Source organism: Motacilla alba, chromosome 1 (genome assembly GCF_015832195.1).
Source record: "Motacilla alba alba isolate MOTALB_02 chromosome 1, Motacilla_alba_V1.0_pri, whole genome shotgun sequence".
In the NCBI taxonomy this organism is placed as follows: domain Eukaryota; kingdom Metazoa; phylum Chordata; class Aves; order Passeriformes; family Motacillidae; genus Motacilla; species Motacilla alba.
The window spans coordinates 63,262,332-63,277,615 of NC_052016.1; the positions used below are offsets into that span (position 1 = coordinate 63,262,332).

General features: G+C 40.4%; 1 protein-coding gene across 10 annotated transcripts in view; it reads right to left on the reverse strand.

The window, feature by feature from the left end:
- LRCH1 (leucine rich repeats and calponin homology domain containing 1) overlaps positions 1-14,966 on the reverse strand; it is a 113,441-nt gene extending 98,475 nt beyond the window's left edge. For 4 of the 10 annotated variants that reach the window (XR_005259215.1, XR_005259213.1, XR_005259214.1 and 1 more), the window contains exon 1: positions 14,579-14,965. Coding sequence is in view for 4 of the 10 variants with exons in the window: in XM_038155602.1 (XP_038011530.1) it covers positions 14,579-14,825 (247 nt within the window). In the remaining 6 variants the exon portion in view is untranslated. Of the gene's footprint in view, positions 1-14,578 lie in introns of all 10 variants that reach the window. The other 6 variants (XR_005259222.1, XR_005259221.1, XM_038155634.1 and 3 more) reach the window with 3 other exon arrangements.
- Between the last annotated feature and the right edge of the window lie 318 nt (positions 14,967-15,284).

Here is a 15,284-nt window from a genome sequence, read left to right on the forward strand (position 1 = left end):
AATACCTGGGACTTCAAGATACTTGGGAATGCCTCAGCTAAATGAAATATGCTTCAGCTGACAAGAACAGATTGAACAAGTTTAGACTTGGCCCAGCTTTGCACTGGTGGTTGAACTACATGACCTACAGGGGCCCTTCATCAGCATCTTAGGTCCTTTCATACTTATCCTGTGATCCTATAAAATTTAGATACAAAGTTAGAACTAAGTTGTTATTAAATTAACTGCATATTTTAACTGATATTTACCATTTACTTACAAACAAATATTCTCTTAAAGAAGCTGTTTTTGTGAAGTTGTAATTAGATCTTAACCTAAAGTTTTTAAAAGGACAACTCAAATGTCAGTGGAACCAAAATTATCACAAGTAAGAAAAAAACACATATAAGAGATCCAAAACAAGTGAATAGCACAGCTCTGCCATTCAAGAAAGGCAATTGAATGGTTATGTTTTATATCACAAAATTACCTGGAACCTACTCTGCAATTATTAATGGAATAGATAAAATGGAACAGGTAAAAATCCAAATCATCTACTACTCTATCTTTATTGCCTTAGATTTGATCCCCTGGACATCTGTACCAACAATTCACATTAAATAGTAAGACTCCTTAGAATGCAATTCCTTTTATGTCACTGACTCTTCTAAAGCTGGTCCTTCTGTGCTTCCATAGCACCAGTACATAAAAAATTCTGATGTCATCTGCATTCCACCAAGGGTGGAGGCAGACAAACACTTTCTCAAAATGAGTTCCCAAGAAATACACATTCATAAAACCAAAACATCCTGTTTCTATAAACGGAATTGTCAAGCAATCCATTCTAGGACAGATACTCAGGAAGGAATTCTTAATTATAAAGCAATTTTACCTGTATTTTATTTAAAATCTTCCTCAATATTACACCTAACCTTCATTTTTATGTTCCTAACTCATAGTACAAAATACAAAAGGAGACACAAGTGAAAAATTATCACAAGAAGAAAAGTCCACTTTGATATCTTTAAAAAGACGTGGTCATAACCTAGGATTTGTACACTATTGAAACAAATCATATTCTGCAGCCTCATACAAACATACTATCTACTATATGAGATTTTTTGTGTGCCCAAACCAGAACATCAGTTATTTTGATGTGGTTGTAGAATGTTAATCCAATATCTACTCAGAGAAAATGAACAATACCCTCAAGGAAATCATTAAATGTCTCACACAAGAAATTAGTTTTATTTCTTCACAACCCAGCATCAATCAAGATTTTCAAAACCTTCCTCCCTAAAATACAAAGCCATTGCTGATAAAATTTGCAAGTGATTGACAGTAATGGTGCCATAAGTAACACAAGGCCAAGTTATAGATCCATGGGGACCTAAGCATACAGTAGGTCAGACACAATCAAAGTCATATTTAACTCTGTCATATGAAAATTTTAAAATACAAGAAGGTGGAATACAATCATAGAATCACAGTCTTGGCAAGTGACAGCATAAGCCTGGAACAACGACAGTCATGAGCTCCCACCAAGTCTAGAGGCGCAAATCACTAAAATGAAAGTTGGGTGTGCTAACAGTGACTACTGCGAAATAAGCTGAACACACGCTACCCAAAGGAGGGTATTTACAAAGCAACTCACCAGTTGCTATGGCCAGTTGCTAATAATGAAGCAAAAGACAATAAAACTGTTAAAGCACCCGAAACCCAGTTTTTTTCATGAAACTGCAAGATTTGGGGTCTGAAGTCATATTTCACAGCAGAACAGCAAAGGTTCATCTGTTTAGGACAGTCTCACAAGCCCTAGCAATATTTAGTACAGCAATGCAAGATAGGAGCAGCCTCAACTCTGTCTCCCACTGCTCTCCCTGAGGGTGGTCTCCTCCCCAAGAACAGGCACAGCAAGCAAAATCACACGCCAGCTCCTTAATGCCACAATTCCAAGCCTATCCTAGCAGTTTAAATCCACCATCATAACCATTTATGTCTTCACCCTATTTACACGGGCAGCAGCTTTCAGCAGGAAGCTAGATGGACAATTGCAATGGCAGCCTAAATTACTGTAACTGGAATTATCCCTCATTAATCAAATACCGAAGTTTATTAAATACAAAAGTAAAAACTAAAGTATAAACAACTGCAGAAGAGTAAATGCCTGCTACAGTTAAATGGCTGATCTACTTAAGAAAAAAAGAATAAGTGACCAGAAGTTGAAGCTAAAATACAAAATTGCTGTGTAATCTCTTATTTGTTTCCAAAGGAAATATATAATCAATCATACCATTATCACTAGCATACTTTAAAATGGAGACAGTACACATGAGCCATAAATTTCTGATCTAGATCCACAGACTCAGGCAGGGAAATTGATGGCCAGCATTAGGCAGAGGGACAAACTGTATCAGCATAAAAGTCTCTTTTATTAAGGCAAATCAATTGCTTCAACATGTTTCAGCAAGGATAGTCTACTACTATCGAATGTAAACAGCCGCACAAAATAAGGCGAGACAGTCTGGCACAACTGACCAAATTGTACTGGACTGACCAAATACCCTGGGTATTAGAGAAATTCCTCTAAAAGCAAGAAGCTTCTGTTCATAAAGCAAAAAACCCTGGCAGCTTACTACCCTCTACCATTTTCATTTGTGCAAGACTGCTTCCCAATTATTTATTTACACTCTTCCACAGGAAAAAAAATAAACTGTAATTTTGAAGATAGATAGCTTTCTGAGATGCTCATGCTTTACTACCCCCATACCAACACCATTATTTATTACCTCATTTTAGAGCTTTAGCACCAATAACAAAATCTGATAACTGTCTTTGAAAAGCTATTCACTAGGCCATCATCTCACAAATTTGATCAGAACTCTACTTTGGCCATATTTCCAGATTACTGTGTTAACAAAGCCTTACACTGCAAAACTGGAACACAAAAACCCAATACTGATTTCTTCTATGATTTTAAAATGAGTGTTCTATGGATGTTTATGAGCTATGTCTAGAAAAACTCTTGATTCTCATGCAGAATTTGTCCATGTTGACTTCACACACAAGAAGAAAAAAAAAAGGGGTTTTTTATGAATTCTATTCCTGAAAACTTTACTTTCTTGCAGCACCATGCATTACTTCTATTTAGCCCAATACAAAATACTGGGGAGAAAGTTAACAGATTTGTGAGGCACACAGAGGGAAGCAACCTCCAGCCTTTTTTGCAAGTTTTCAGACCTTTTATTGGTGTAAGATTTTTCAGATTTAACTAGCCTGTTCACTGTTCCCTGACTATTTCAAACTCCATCCAAAGTATTTAGAAATCATTCAGAAACATATATTTATAATAAGCAAACATTCACATCTAGTAACTGGCACATTTGTTTCTCGGAGGAGGGCAGTGTTAGTGTCATGGTGGATTTTTTTCCCTTTTAAAGGTAAACCCTGCAACACTGGATGGAAACACAGGGAAACTTCACAGACTCCTTCTATTGCCTATATGTACAGTCTCAAGTGCAATGCTTGAGTTTGACTGGTCCCACAGCAATCCCCTGATTTATTTCTTCATTTTAGAGCCCTTCCCTGTAGAGGCTAAACCTTACACTGCCTCCTACTTCTCTTTAACAAGTACTTGTAGAAAAGCCTCTTTTTCTGCAGGCTACCAATGCTTCATAGATAAACATGGCTTAATTTTTTCTGATAAATGGGATGCTGGAGGGATCCCAGAGCCACATCTCCCACAGCTTAAATGTTAAGTGCATAACTAAAATGCTTCACTGAGACTACCAATTACTGCAGTTCTGTTACTACCGCACAGAACTGCTCAACACCAAACGGAGCTATGAGATTCCAGAAGCCATTTTTAGCCCAGGGCACTAGGCCAAAAATAACCTTTTCAGTTCTCTAGGAAGCCAAATGCACAAAGATATGAAAACTGGCAGAAGGAGTACAGCACTTCTTGCCAAAATACTGATTTTTTTTTATTGTGTACAGTTACTACTCTTTCATATTACCCAATTCTTAACTGATGGCAAATCTATAGTGATGTTCTTTTTGAGACCATTTGTGAGTTGTATGTCTGTGACAGAAGCTACTAAGAAGTGAGTTTCTGCAATGTGTTAATACATTTAAAACCACTCCCAGGACTTAAGACCTTCATGGAAGCTTTAAGTCTTTACTGCTATCTCAACATCTTCCAGCACAAAACTAATTCAAATACCTCAACATACATTCTTCAAGATATCATACACTGACAGTTAAAAAAAAATTAAAATAAAATCTCCAGAAAATACCAGAGAACCAAAGCTGGATTCCATTCACAGTTTTTTCTCTGATCTGTTCTGAGATCTGGATTAAGCCATTCAAAATTCCTGCTTCTCAGTTTTTCAAATCTATACAACCAGGGATAACCTGCATCATTATAGAACAATGAAAAAACTCACTGAGCAAAGTTTGCGCAGTAATTTTTTAATGGAAACATGGAGCAAGATCTATGCTAGGAACAACTAAAACCAGAAATCTTAAAGCCATTATATTAATGACTTAAATACTTAAGCTCTTAAAGTCATTACATTAACAATCAATATAATTACATAAAAGGCTTTCAAATCACAAGAAATTCAAAACACTACTTTCTCTACCCTTACAAGTTCCTGACTGGTTGGCTGAATGTCAAAGTCACACACAGCACACTTCAGCAGAGCAGTAATAGCAGCAATACCATGATATAGAAGTGTCTCATGGTCTACACCATGATAGTGTCTGTCTTATCTCAAAATTCACTTACAAAAATGTTAGCAAATTGAAGTTACTGGTTATTTTAAATTTGTTCCAATTTTCTTTCAAATCATAAGATCCACACCATTTGCATGAAAGATTTTTTTTTTTGTGGAGAGTCTGCCAGATTATCTTCACTTTTTATGGTGAATTTGAGACAGCACATGGAAAAAGTAAAACAAAAAAAAAAGGAAGTTCTGAAGATAGGGAAGAAATTTTGCAATTTTTTAAAATGAGAAACAACTTTAGGCTCTGCAGTCTTTTTTGTCCCCCCCCAAATAAAACCTCAGAAAAATAACATGTAAAACTACACATTGCCAAATTAACACAATAGTTTTCCATCACATTTGAAAGTTCAGACAGTGAATGGAAACATCCATTATAACATGGCTACAATTCAGTAAATCAGTCTAAATTTCTGCACATTATGACTAAGAAGCTACATCATCATATTGACACTGTATAGAAACTAGAAGCAACTGGTTCTGACGGGTCTCAAAATAAGACAAAACATTTCAGATGGATGTTCTTGTTTATACATCTTCCTTCAAACACAATAGCAAGCAGGGGGAAATAAAATACCATGTCTAGCAAACCTTGCAAGTGACAGGACATGTGTGAGTGAGGAAAAAACCAAGTCAGTAACACAAGGCAATCTGAACGACTGCTAAGTGGAACACAAGCAAGGAGTAGGCATTCAGCCAGACTGGAATTCAAACCTTGGAAAGGGGATCACAGACAAAACTTACCGAGCAGGGAAAATACACTGTACAAAGTGGAAGGCAAAAGGACAGTTTTCTTGAACTGGGATGAACTCAAAAAAACCCTACAAAACAAGCAAACAAGAAGCCCTAGCAACACAACATAAAATAAGCATGGGAAACCCTGGGTTAAGTTGTTCCTCTTGATCAATCACAGCTGTATTTAGTAACCAGGGCATCCTTGTCCTGCCCCAACTGCTGAGAAAGCTCCTTTCAGCTCTGACCAGACACCCATTCCAGAAATCTTCATAACAGTCTGCATTTTTTAATTATACTACATATGAATGACACTATGTTCTTCCTCCTTCCCCACTGAATAGACACACAGCTTTGTTGTTAATATGCTTGCCCTGCCTTAAAAAGGCTGAATCCAATGAATTCGGCTAAGCCTCACTATGCTCAAAATAGAGTAATATAACAGCAGCAATAGATAGGTACTACCTGTCTACAGTTCAATAATCCCTACTTCTCTTGTCATTAAGTTTTAAATTGTTAAAAGTTCAAGGAGTACAAAAAATCATTTTAACAATAAAAGCTTTGCTGACCATAATAACAACGTCACTGTCTTTAAAATCAGACATAAGGTTCTTACTCTACATAAACTACTGCACTTGCATTTTTGGTATTTTGCCTTACCCTGTAAAGGTTACCCAAGCATGTATTCTGCTCCACATCTCTCCTTGGCTTACCCTCTGATTCAATTTTCTTTTCCTACCCCACTTCTTGCCTGTTTTACAAAACTTCTCCATTAGTTTCAGGGATTTATCTTTGCACACACATTTTATGAAGCTTTACTTTACTTTCTGTTCACCAAACAACAGATTCAGCTTCTTACTCATGCTTTTCTCTTCACACTTAAATGTGGTGGGGTCTTTCCCCCCATCTTATTTATTTTTCATTTTCACTTTTTGCCTGTCTAATGTAATGCTACAAAGGAGAGGTGTCACTGCAAACAGCACAACCAAAGATGCAGACTTTAGATGCTAAAAAACCTCATGTCTGTTCACATACAATAAATTGAAGTCAAAGTGTCATTTGCAGTCACTTTGCTACTTTTGAAACATACTACTTTAGAATATAAACTATTATTATAATAGCATTTTAGTATTCTTTACAGTATAAAGAAATCAAGCCACATGCTATATTTAAATATACTTCCAAGATGTACTTTGCTGCATTTTACGTAATTCAAAAAATTAATTTGTCTTAAATCCTTCCCACACACATTAATGCCAGCTGCTCCAGCAATGTCACATCCTACCAGAAATAAGTATTTATCAGACTACAATAGTAGAAAACACCTAGTTTATATAGTTAAATCCAAAACCTAGAAATTAAATCAGTTACTAATCTAGTATTTTAAAGCACCACGGTCCTGAAAGGAAATAAAAATATTACAACTACTGCACTTCACACCAAGGAATAAAATCACCCATCCATGGAAAATTGACATAAAAACCTTCTCCACTCAGCAGCACAAGTCACTGCTAACATTGGTGCTCAGCTATTTTGCCCTTGTTCTGCTTCTCATAAAGACCAAGAACTCCATACTGATATTTAAAACTTCCAGCTACTTCCAGTAATTTCTCTAACCATTCCTAGAAGAACTACCTCACAAAATCACCATGAACTTAGCTTTTAACTAAATCCACACAAGCTCAGCTGAACATGAAACACTTCATGCAGCTTCAAAAGCAAGTGTAAACCTCCTCAGGCTCCAAATTCAGCACAAATCTAACCCCCACTTGGCTCTGCCATGATCATCATCTCACAACTTTTGACTTTTTGTTTTTTCCTTTAAGAATATTTCTCCTACAGCCTGGGATAGGAAGACAAAAGACTGTTATTGTTATTTCTATTTTTAAATAGTTAGGAGGTTTACAGGCATTAGGGTGTTCTGCACCATACAAGGAAAAAAAAGAATAAAAAGCTGGCCAGCAAGACACCCTTAGAGAAGGACGCTGGGGAGAAAGCATTAGAATTTCATAAACGAACGCCTCCCACAAAGAAACATCTATGTACAAATTTAGCAGAAAGGAATTATTCCTCCAGAAGCTTAACCCCTCAGTAGCATTCCAAAGAACTGCTCTGATGGGTGTATAATACCTTGCACAACATGGTGAGCAGAGAACAGTCAGAAGCCAGATGTAAAACCATTTCCAGTTTTGACAGTGATCCACTCACAGAACACAGGGATAACATTTCTGGCTCTTTCAGTTTTACACTCTGGAGGACAATAAATGGGTGCACTTCCCACAATTCTAGTCTCAGCAGAACAAATTTAAGATATCTCTGGCTTGGGACGTGTCATTTCAATTATTTAAATCATATTGATTTTAACTGTGAATCAGCAATTTAACCAGATTGGGAATGTTCACAAACCTAATAAATGCTTACTAACAGTCAGCAAGAACACAGCAGGCAGCAGAATGATGAGCAGTCAGCGTGTGGCCCGGAGAAGTTACTCATCCTTCCTAGAATGGTCATTCTGATACACAAAACACCAGTCTCTCCATCTTGGTTGAGCTTGTAACTCTGCAAGCAGCAAAATCACTTGGTTTTCCTAACGCAGACAAATGGATGCCAAGCTTCCCAAACTTAAATCCAACAATTAGTATTTCAAAGTATGAATTTGAAACTATTATTTGCAGCATAAAGTCTGTAAATGTAATGTATCTTGGAGCCAAACAATTTTCTCCATGTTTATCTGATTCTCTATGCACACAATTCTTATTATGAATATAACTGGCATTTTTCCTCAGTTTTACAGATTTCAGAGAATCATCCCAAGCCATTACACACATTTCCCTTCTTTGACTTCATGTATTTTCTTCAACAGTTCCTAAGTTTTCACTCTCTATGACACTTCTGCCTTTAACATTATCATCTTTTTACTTATTTCCTTGTTCAAACCTATATTGCATTGGCATTTGCCCACTTCCTCTTCCAAGCTACAGCTCTACTGTGCAAATATTCATTCTACTTTGTCATAGCTGATTCTGCCCCAGCCTCTTCTCCTCACAGAAGTATTCAGTATTTTCAAAACTCTCTGTATAGTAACTGTGCTAAGATTCCTCCAGTCTCTCCCGTTTAAGAGATGTCTAAACCAAGATGCCTTTTTTGCTGAAGACACAATAGAAACAGACCAGGGAAGGACTAAAAGAAGGCTTACAAACAATGTAGGGATATTTGGCTTCTACCTCCCACCAGTGATCACAGGTGAATGGATCTGCTAAACTGCTTGTCTAAAAGCATTTGAAAGGGAACAAGTAGCACCTTTACTTTCAAAACAGCATTTCTGGAGCTCTGAGTCAGGCTTTTCCAAGCAGACTGACCAAGGATGCACACAGAAACAATATTTCTACAAAAGCCTTCAGCTTTTATTCATTTAGATGAACAGCACGTCCAAACACAGCAATTCTAGGCAGAGCTGTTTAAAAAACTGCACCCTAAAGGGGAAGTTCTCTTTGGGGGTAAAGGTTCAATCCACAGCAGAGCCTACTCCTGCTGAAATTGAGGGGTTTCACCCTTTCTGCCATCCCCTCACATGGTTTTTAGGCTGGCATCTCTCCTACCTCTTAGCCAGTGCACTAGTTTTGACTAGCAAGCAAGTCAAAAAGAAAAAACAAACAAACAAATACAAGGGAAATAAACACACATGCACAGTCAGGGGTAGAAAGCCATTAATCTGTTCAAGCCACATTCTGAAACAGTAACCAGACAATTGTGTACTCATAATTTGTTCCATGCAACAAAGACAGTCTGAGCCAAATCACTTTATTTTGTGCTGAGGAGCATGTAACAGCACATGCAAAGTCACTGGCTACATTTCAGCTATGGAAGCATAAATCTTCAGACAAAAGAGGTAACTTTCAAAAGCACCACTGACTAGACTCTACAGCAAGAGAACTAATAGACTGTTTTCAAAAGAACTCAATAGCCTTGATGTTTATAAGATCCACAAGCAAGGATACAGTCAGGCTTCAGGAAGAATAAAAGGGCCACGAGGGTTTAAATGGTATTCTGCAGTTATAAGTTGCTATGCACATCAATGTTTCTAAAAGAACTCTTTTAGTTTGATAAAGCTCTTTCCCAAAGCATTGCTTACGGGTAAAAAACCAGAAGTTTGAATATGCTGGCACAGAGATGTCCAGACAGACCACACAATCAGGTGTGTGAGAAACTGTTAAATACATAATAATGAATACAAAACTGATTTATCTTCATGTTTAATAATAAGAATCACATCCCCTAAGTTTTGGCTGCAGGGTAATATTCAATTTATTGGTGATGATAAGCAAACATATTTATTCTCTCTCCCTGTCCTAACATACTTAAGATACAATTTGTGTAAAAAAGCAGTAAGTAAGGTCAGAAATCTTCAAATAAACACAGAAAGGCCGTAGGAAGGGACTCACTTTTGAAATTAAAAAGAAACTGATTTCTATTTTTTTTAGCCTTATAAAGACATTATTTATTGATATGAGTTTAAGTTAAATGATAAGTTAAGTTAAACTGATATGATTTATTAAGTTAAACCAAATTAGAGGCTCTCAGCCTTATGCAAAAAGCCCCGCAATTAAATCAAAATATTAATTCAAAATTATGAATTATTCAAAGTCATTATCAGAGAGAATTCTTCAAAGGAGCAGGGCATATCAATTTTTTTTCTCTAGTGGCCAAATAACAATCAAATTCTAAACAAGAGTCCATATAGTGGTCATATTTGATATTTGGAAGTGTGCAGCAGCACAAACAAGCCATGACATCCTGCCCAGTACAACCTGCACTTAGAACAGGTGGAACCAACTGCACATCTACTGCTGAAATTAGGAGAATTTTCACATGTGAATGAAGAATCACATGAATGTAGCAGGAGGAGAAAGTAAGTAAGAATAAATTATGGCAATCTAATGTACACAGAATCACAGAATGTTCTAGATTGGATCTAACCTTTAAATGTCATCTAGTTCAACTCCCCTGCATGAAGCAGCAACATCTTTGACTAGATAAGGTTGCTCTGAGCCCCATGCACATCATACTTAATTTTTAAAAAAGGGGGAGGAAACAAGAAATACTGCTGTTGATGTTATCAGCAAAGAGGAATGAAAGGAACATATTTCACCTGAACCAGCATCAACGCTCACAGTGATACTATGATTTTTCAACCATCTTGAAAGCAAGTCCATCGTTGCACATTCGAAACAACTATCTCAAAGATGCTGCCAGGCAAAGGTGTCTTCAACACAGCATTGTCTGACAAGCATAGTACACTCAGAAGCACTTTAAAAAACAGCAGACAGGAGCTCTTTTATCAAGAGAGCATTTTATTGCACAAAAAAACCCACATTCCTTCCAAAATTTCATACTGTCCAATGTAGCAATAAAATACTTCAATTTGTAATTATTTGCTAATAATCTAGCATGTAATCTAAAGAATTTGTTCTCTTCTCTGCCAGGTCACTACCAGCAGCAGCAAGTAATCCCTCCCCATGTGCCTAATTCATCCAATATGAATACCTGAAGCAGATATTCACCAGAAAAAGTTCAGAGGATCTGTCTTCAGAAATACAATCAAAGCCCACAGAAGGAGGCTGAAGTAATACAGTAGGCAGCCATGGTTACATCTTTGGGGCCTTTGCTTGCTCTTTTATAAAGTAACATGCTTCCAGCATTCCCAGTGGTTTGGAGGAATATAATTGCATGCTATTACTTAAGAACTATGTGATTACTGTGCCACTGCCTTCCGCATAACCCAGCCTGTAATAAAAGTGATAAGAATAGCATTTATTATTTTTGAAATGGTTTTTGCATTGCATTCACACTGATGTGGTTTAAAACGCCTGACTAAATCCAAGACACTTTGCATAGAGGTTTTATTTTCCCCTAACAGTACCGAACACCATGAAAACTCCATTCTGTGTGCAGAGACCTGACTAGGTCACTCAGCACTTGAGCAGAACTCTCAAAGACCGAGGAAGAAATGTTCTGTCACATTTCTATAACCAAAATGGATTTAATGCAAAGAAAAGTCACAGAAGAAAAAGCATAACCAAAAGCCACAGGAATAGAAAGTGACAAGCCTCTGTAGTTATTACAGAATGTAACTGCAGTGAGAACTAGAAAAATCAAACTATCCCATCCCAGCTGCTAAAGGCAAACAAGCCATGTCACTTTTGTAAGTGCATCAATTGCTAGATAAAATCTGACTTCTAACTTCAGGAAAAAAGTAAATGCATGAACAGAGAACTTAAAGTTGATCACTCTTTTCTTCCTCAGACCTACAAAAAACACTCAGAACCTTTCTAGAAAACGAGTTTGATAATATTTTATTTAAAAGAAGCTGTAGATGATCACTTTCTGAATCAAAAAATGTTTTCAGTCTGCAGTACTAAAACACTGTCAAGTGCAGACATGGTTTCAACTTTCTGGAAATTCCCTGCTCCTCAGAGCCCTAAACTTAACTCCCCTCACTCATCTCCATTTTTCAGTGAGACTGGCAATCCTCTCCTCCCTTCAAAAAAACAGTAAAAGGCTACTCCTACCCCAAAACCCAATGTTTCAGGACTTCAGAGACATGTCAGCACATCAGATCCAAAACTATAAATCACTCATTTCAAGGCTCTATTCCAAGTAGTACAAGAAAGTTTTATACTATGCACATTTATGGAGAGGAAGCAGAAGAGAAAATTCCCATCAAGAGTTTGCCCCAAGAGTTTCAGAAATCTGGCCTTAAGCCAAGCATCTCTTCTGTTTATATATTTGTTATGTAATGCAACAAACGGAAAAAAACCATGGATTTTCTGGAAATATATCAACATACAACTTTCAAGGCAGTTCCCATTAAACAGTTACAACAAGCTGTTGCAAACAAAACCTAAAAGCAACCATAGATTAACACAGTGTTCTTCTAAAAAGACAATGATAAAAGGGCTGCTGTTGTCACAAGATTAAGACACGGGTTGATCTACACTGTTGTTTATATCAAACAAAAAGAGAATGAAAACACAATTCTACATTCAATTCCATATTGAATGTTTTCCATGTAAACTCTGACAAAAGCACAATAATGCTCAAAGATAAAGACTATTTTTTTTCCTAGAAAAATCAGTAGAACAAGCAAGCATGTAAGAAGCAGGTGCTACCTCTACATACTACACACAGCTCATGCCTGTGCACCACATAGTTACGATACACAAATACTAACATGCAATCACTATCAATCAAACAATTTTCTTCCCAGTGTACAATCCCTTCAGTATACAATTTGGTTTTCCAACAGTTTGGTTCAATATTAAACAAGGTAAGTTTCTGGATTTCCAAACTATTTATCTTGTATTGCAGCATGTCTGCTAGAATTCAACTTTGAAAAAGAAATGAGATAAAAAACGTCTTGCTTGGGATGACAAGCTGAAAGTCATTCTTCTAACCACATAGAGTTCCCCTACCATGCCTATTCCTTTCACATCTGCTACTGAGTCAGCCAATGGTTAGAACGGTAATTCATGCTATCAGTTACTGGTAGTTTCATTCATCAAGCTTTCTTCACTTTTTCTTTAATTGATATAACAATATAGGTGCTCACACAGACCAATTTGAAATCCACTCAGCAACAGCCATCAAGTAACAAAATTAAACAACAACACATGACACCTACCATACACCTGAGGCACTAACTCTGGGACAGACACAACAAGCACGTGTGTCTTCATAACAGGAAGGCATAAATACCCTCATGTGCAGGAGTAGCTGAGAATTTAGATTCGTGTTATCACATGTCTGCATGCAGGTATATAGCACCTGCTGTTTTGTGGGACAAGAACAAGTGACTACACGTCTCCCACTCCGCTGCCACAAAACAACTATCTGCAGCAGGCAAATGAGGACACAAGGGCATGCGGAGGCCGTACGCTGAAGACCTTAGCAATACACTAATATATTCCTCTAATGCGGGTTTGCACCCTTCTACCTAGTGACACCACGTAAAGAAGGGATTAGGTTCCATCACCTGGGATAAACAGGAGCAGGAAAACTCACACGACCCTTTGATGTGGGTCTGCCTCCCTAGGTGAGAAACATGTGTGTCCTTTTTCATGTTGGAAAAAAAGGTGAGAAAGTTAACACAGACTGAATACATGCCCCCTCACCACTCCTGCCTGCAGGGTTGTCAGGCCTGTCCCCTCTGCAGATTTATGTAATGATGGTGTCACCCCCGGTAGAGTGCATACAGTGCCTGTGAAGACAAGGATTTCTCTCTACATTTGCCCTGGAAGATAGCACTGCATAGAGCTGGCACTTGTGGCTACACGACTGTAAGGACACTAAGGGGGCATGTCAACCCCAGTGCCGAACAAATGGCATTTGTGAGAGGTAGCATGCTCCCTGGGGTATCTGCACACCAAACAGTCTTCCTACGGACATGCCTTCCCCATGGCATGCAAATAGGCGACAGAGGCACATGAGAATCTCAATGTGGTTACATAGGGACTTGCATCCCCTCTGTGCCAGGAGGGTTCACCCACGAGCAGCAGGACAGAAGCAGCAGGTATCCACCCTGGCACCGTGCGTGCATTCCTGCCGCGGCTGAATCAAAGGTGGACTGGCTGCCACCGCAAACCTCAGCAGTCAGGGAAGGGTGGCACAGAGACGCACATTCCCCAGAGAGAGAAGAGGACAGGTGCGAGCAAGAATTCCCCACACATTCCCCCAGTGTGCCACGGGAGAGGCAGCTCTGTCTCACCAAACGCCGAGCGGGGGGATGGAGGGGAGCGTGCACAGATCCAGCCATATGGAAGCAAACACCTACCTCATACACCAAGGCGGGGGGAATAAAGAAAGCACAGGGTCCACGGAGAGACGGGGGTGGGCTCGGCTTCCGTGTGGGGACGGGCCCCGGAGGAAGGCGAACGAAAGGGTGGGGAGTGGGTGTTCGCCTCACAGGGAGGCTGGGGGGCACTGAGGGGGCGGGAAGGGGATTCCGGGCGATTCAACAAACCCGCCTTCCCCGCTCCGCGGCCGCCCCCCTCCCCGCCCGCCCGCGGCCGCTCGCCCGGGCTCACCTGCCCGCACCGTGTCGGAGAGGTCGTGGCTGAGGGCGGCGGCGCTGCGCGGGAACTCCTTCAGCTTCCTGCCGCTCAGGTTGAGCCCCCCGGAGTGCGCCGCCTCCTCCAGCGCCCGCTCCAGACCGCGGTTCAACGGCGCCTGCAGACCCAGCGCCCCGCTGCCGCCGCCGCCGCCGCCCACCCCGGCCGCCGCCGCCAGAGCAGCAGAGGGGAAGGGCTGCGACTCGCCTCCCAGCGTCGCCATCTTTCCCTCGCCGCTGGGGCTACCCGAGAGGGCCACCGGACCTGACTCCCTCCTTCCCTTCTCTCCCTCCTCCTTCCTCCTCCTCCTCCTCCTCCTCCCGCTCGCGGCGGCGGCGGCGGCGCGAGCAGGGGGCGGAGGCGCGCGGCCCGGGCGAGGCGCGCCCACTGCGCATGCTCCGCCCCTCCCGGCACCGCTCCCCGCCGCGGCGCCACCTAGCGGCGGCGCGCTGCTAGCGGCGCTGGAAGCGCCGGTGGGGAGGCGGAGAGGGGGCGGCTCTCCATTGTTTCCTTGCCACAGCATTCCTTGTAAAGCCGGCCCGGGATGCCTGCCCGCCGCCTGCTCGGGCCCCTTCTGCGGGCAGCCGGCGGAGCTGTCTCCGAGCAGGGCCCGAGGGCTGGATGGGCGGCGTGAGCCTGCAGGTGTGCCGGCAGCAGCGTGTGCGGGCTCGGCGTTCCGCGC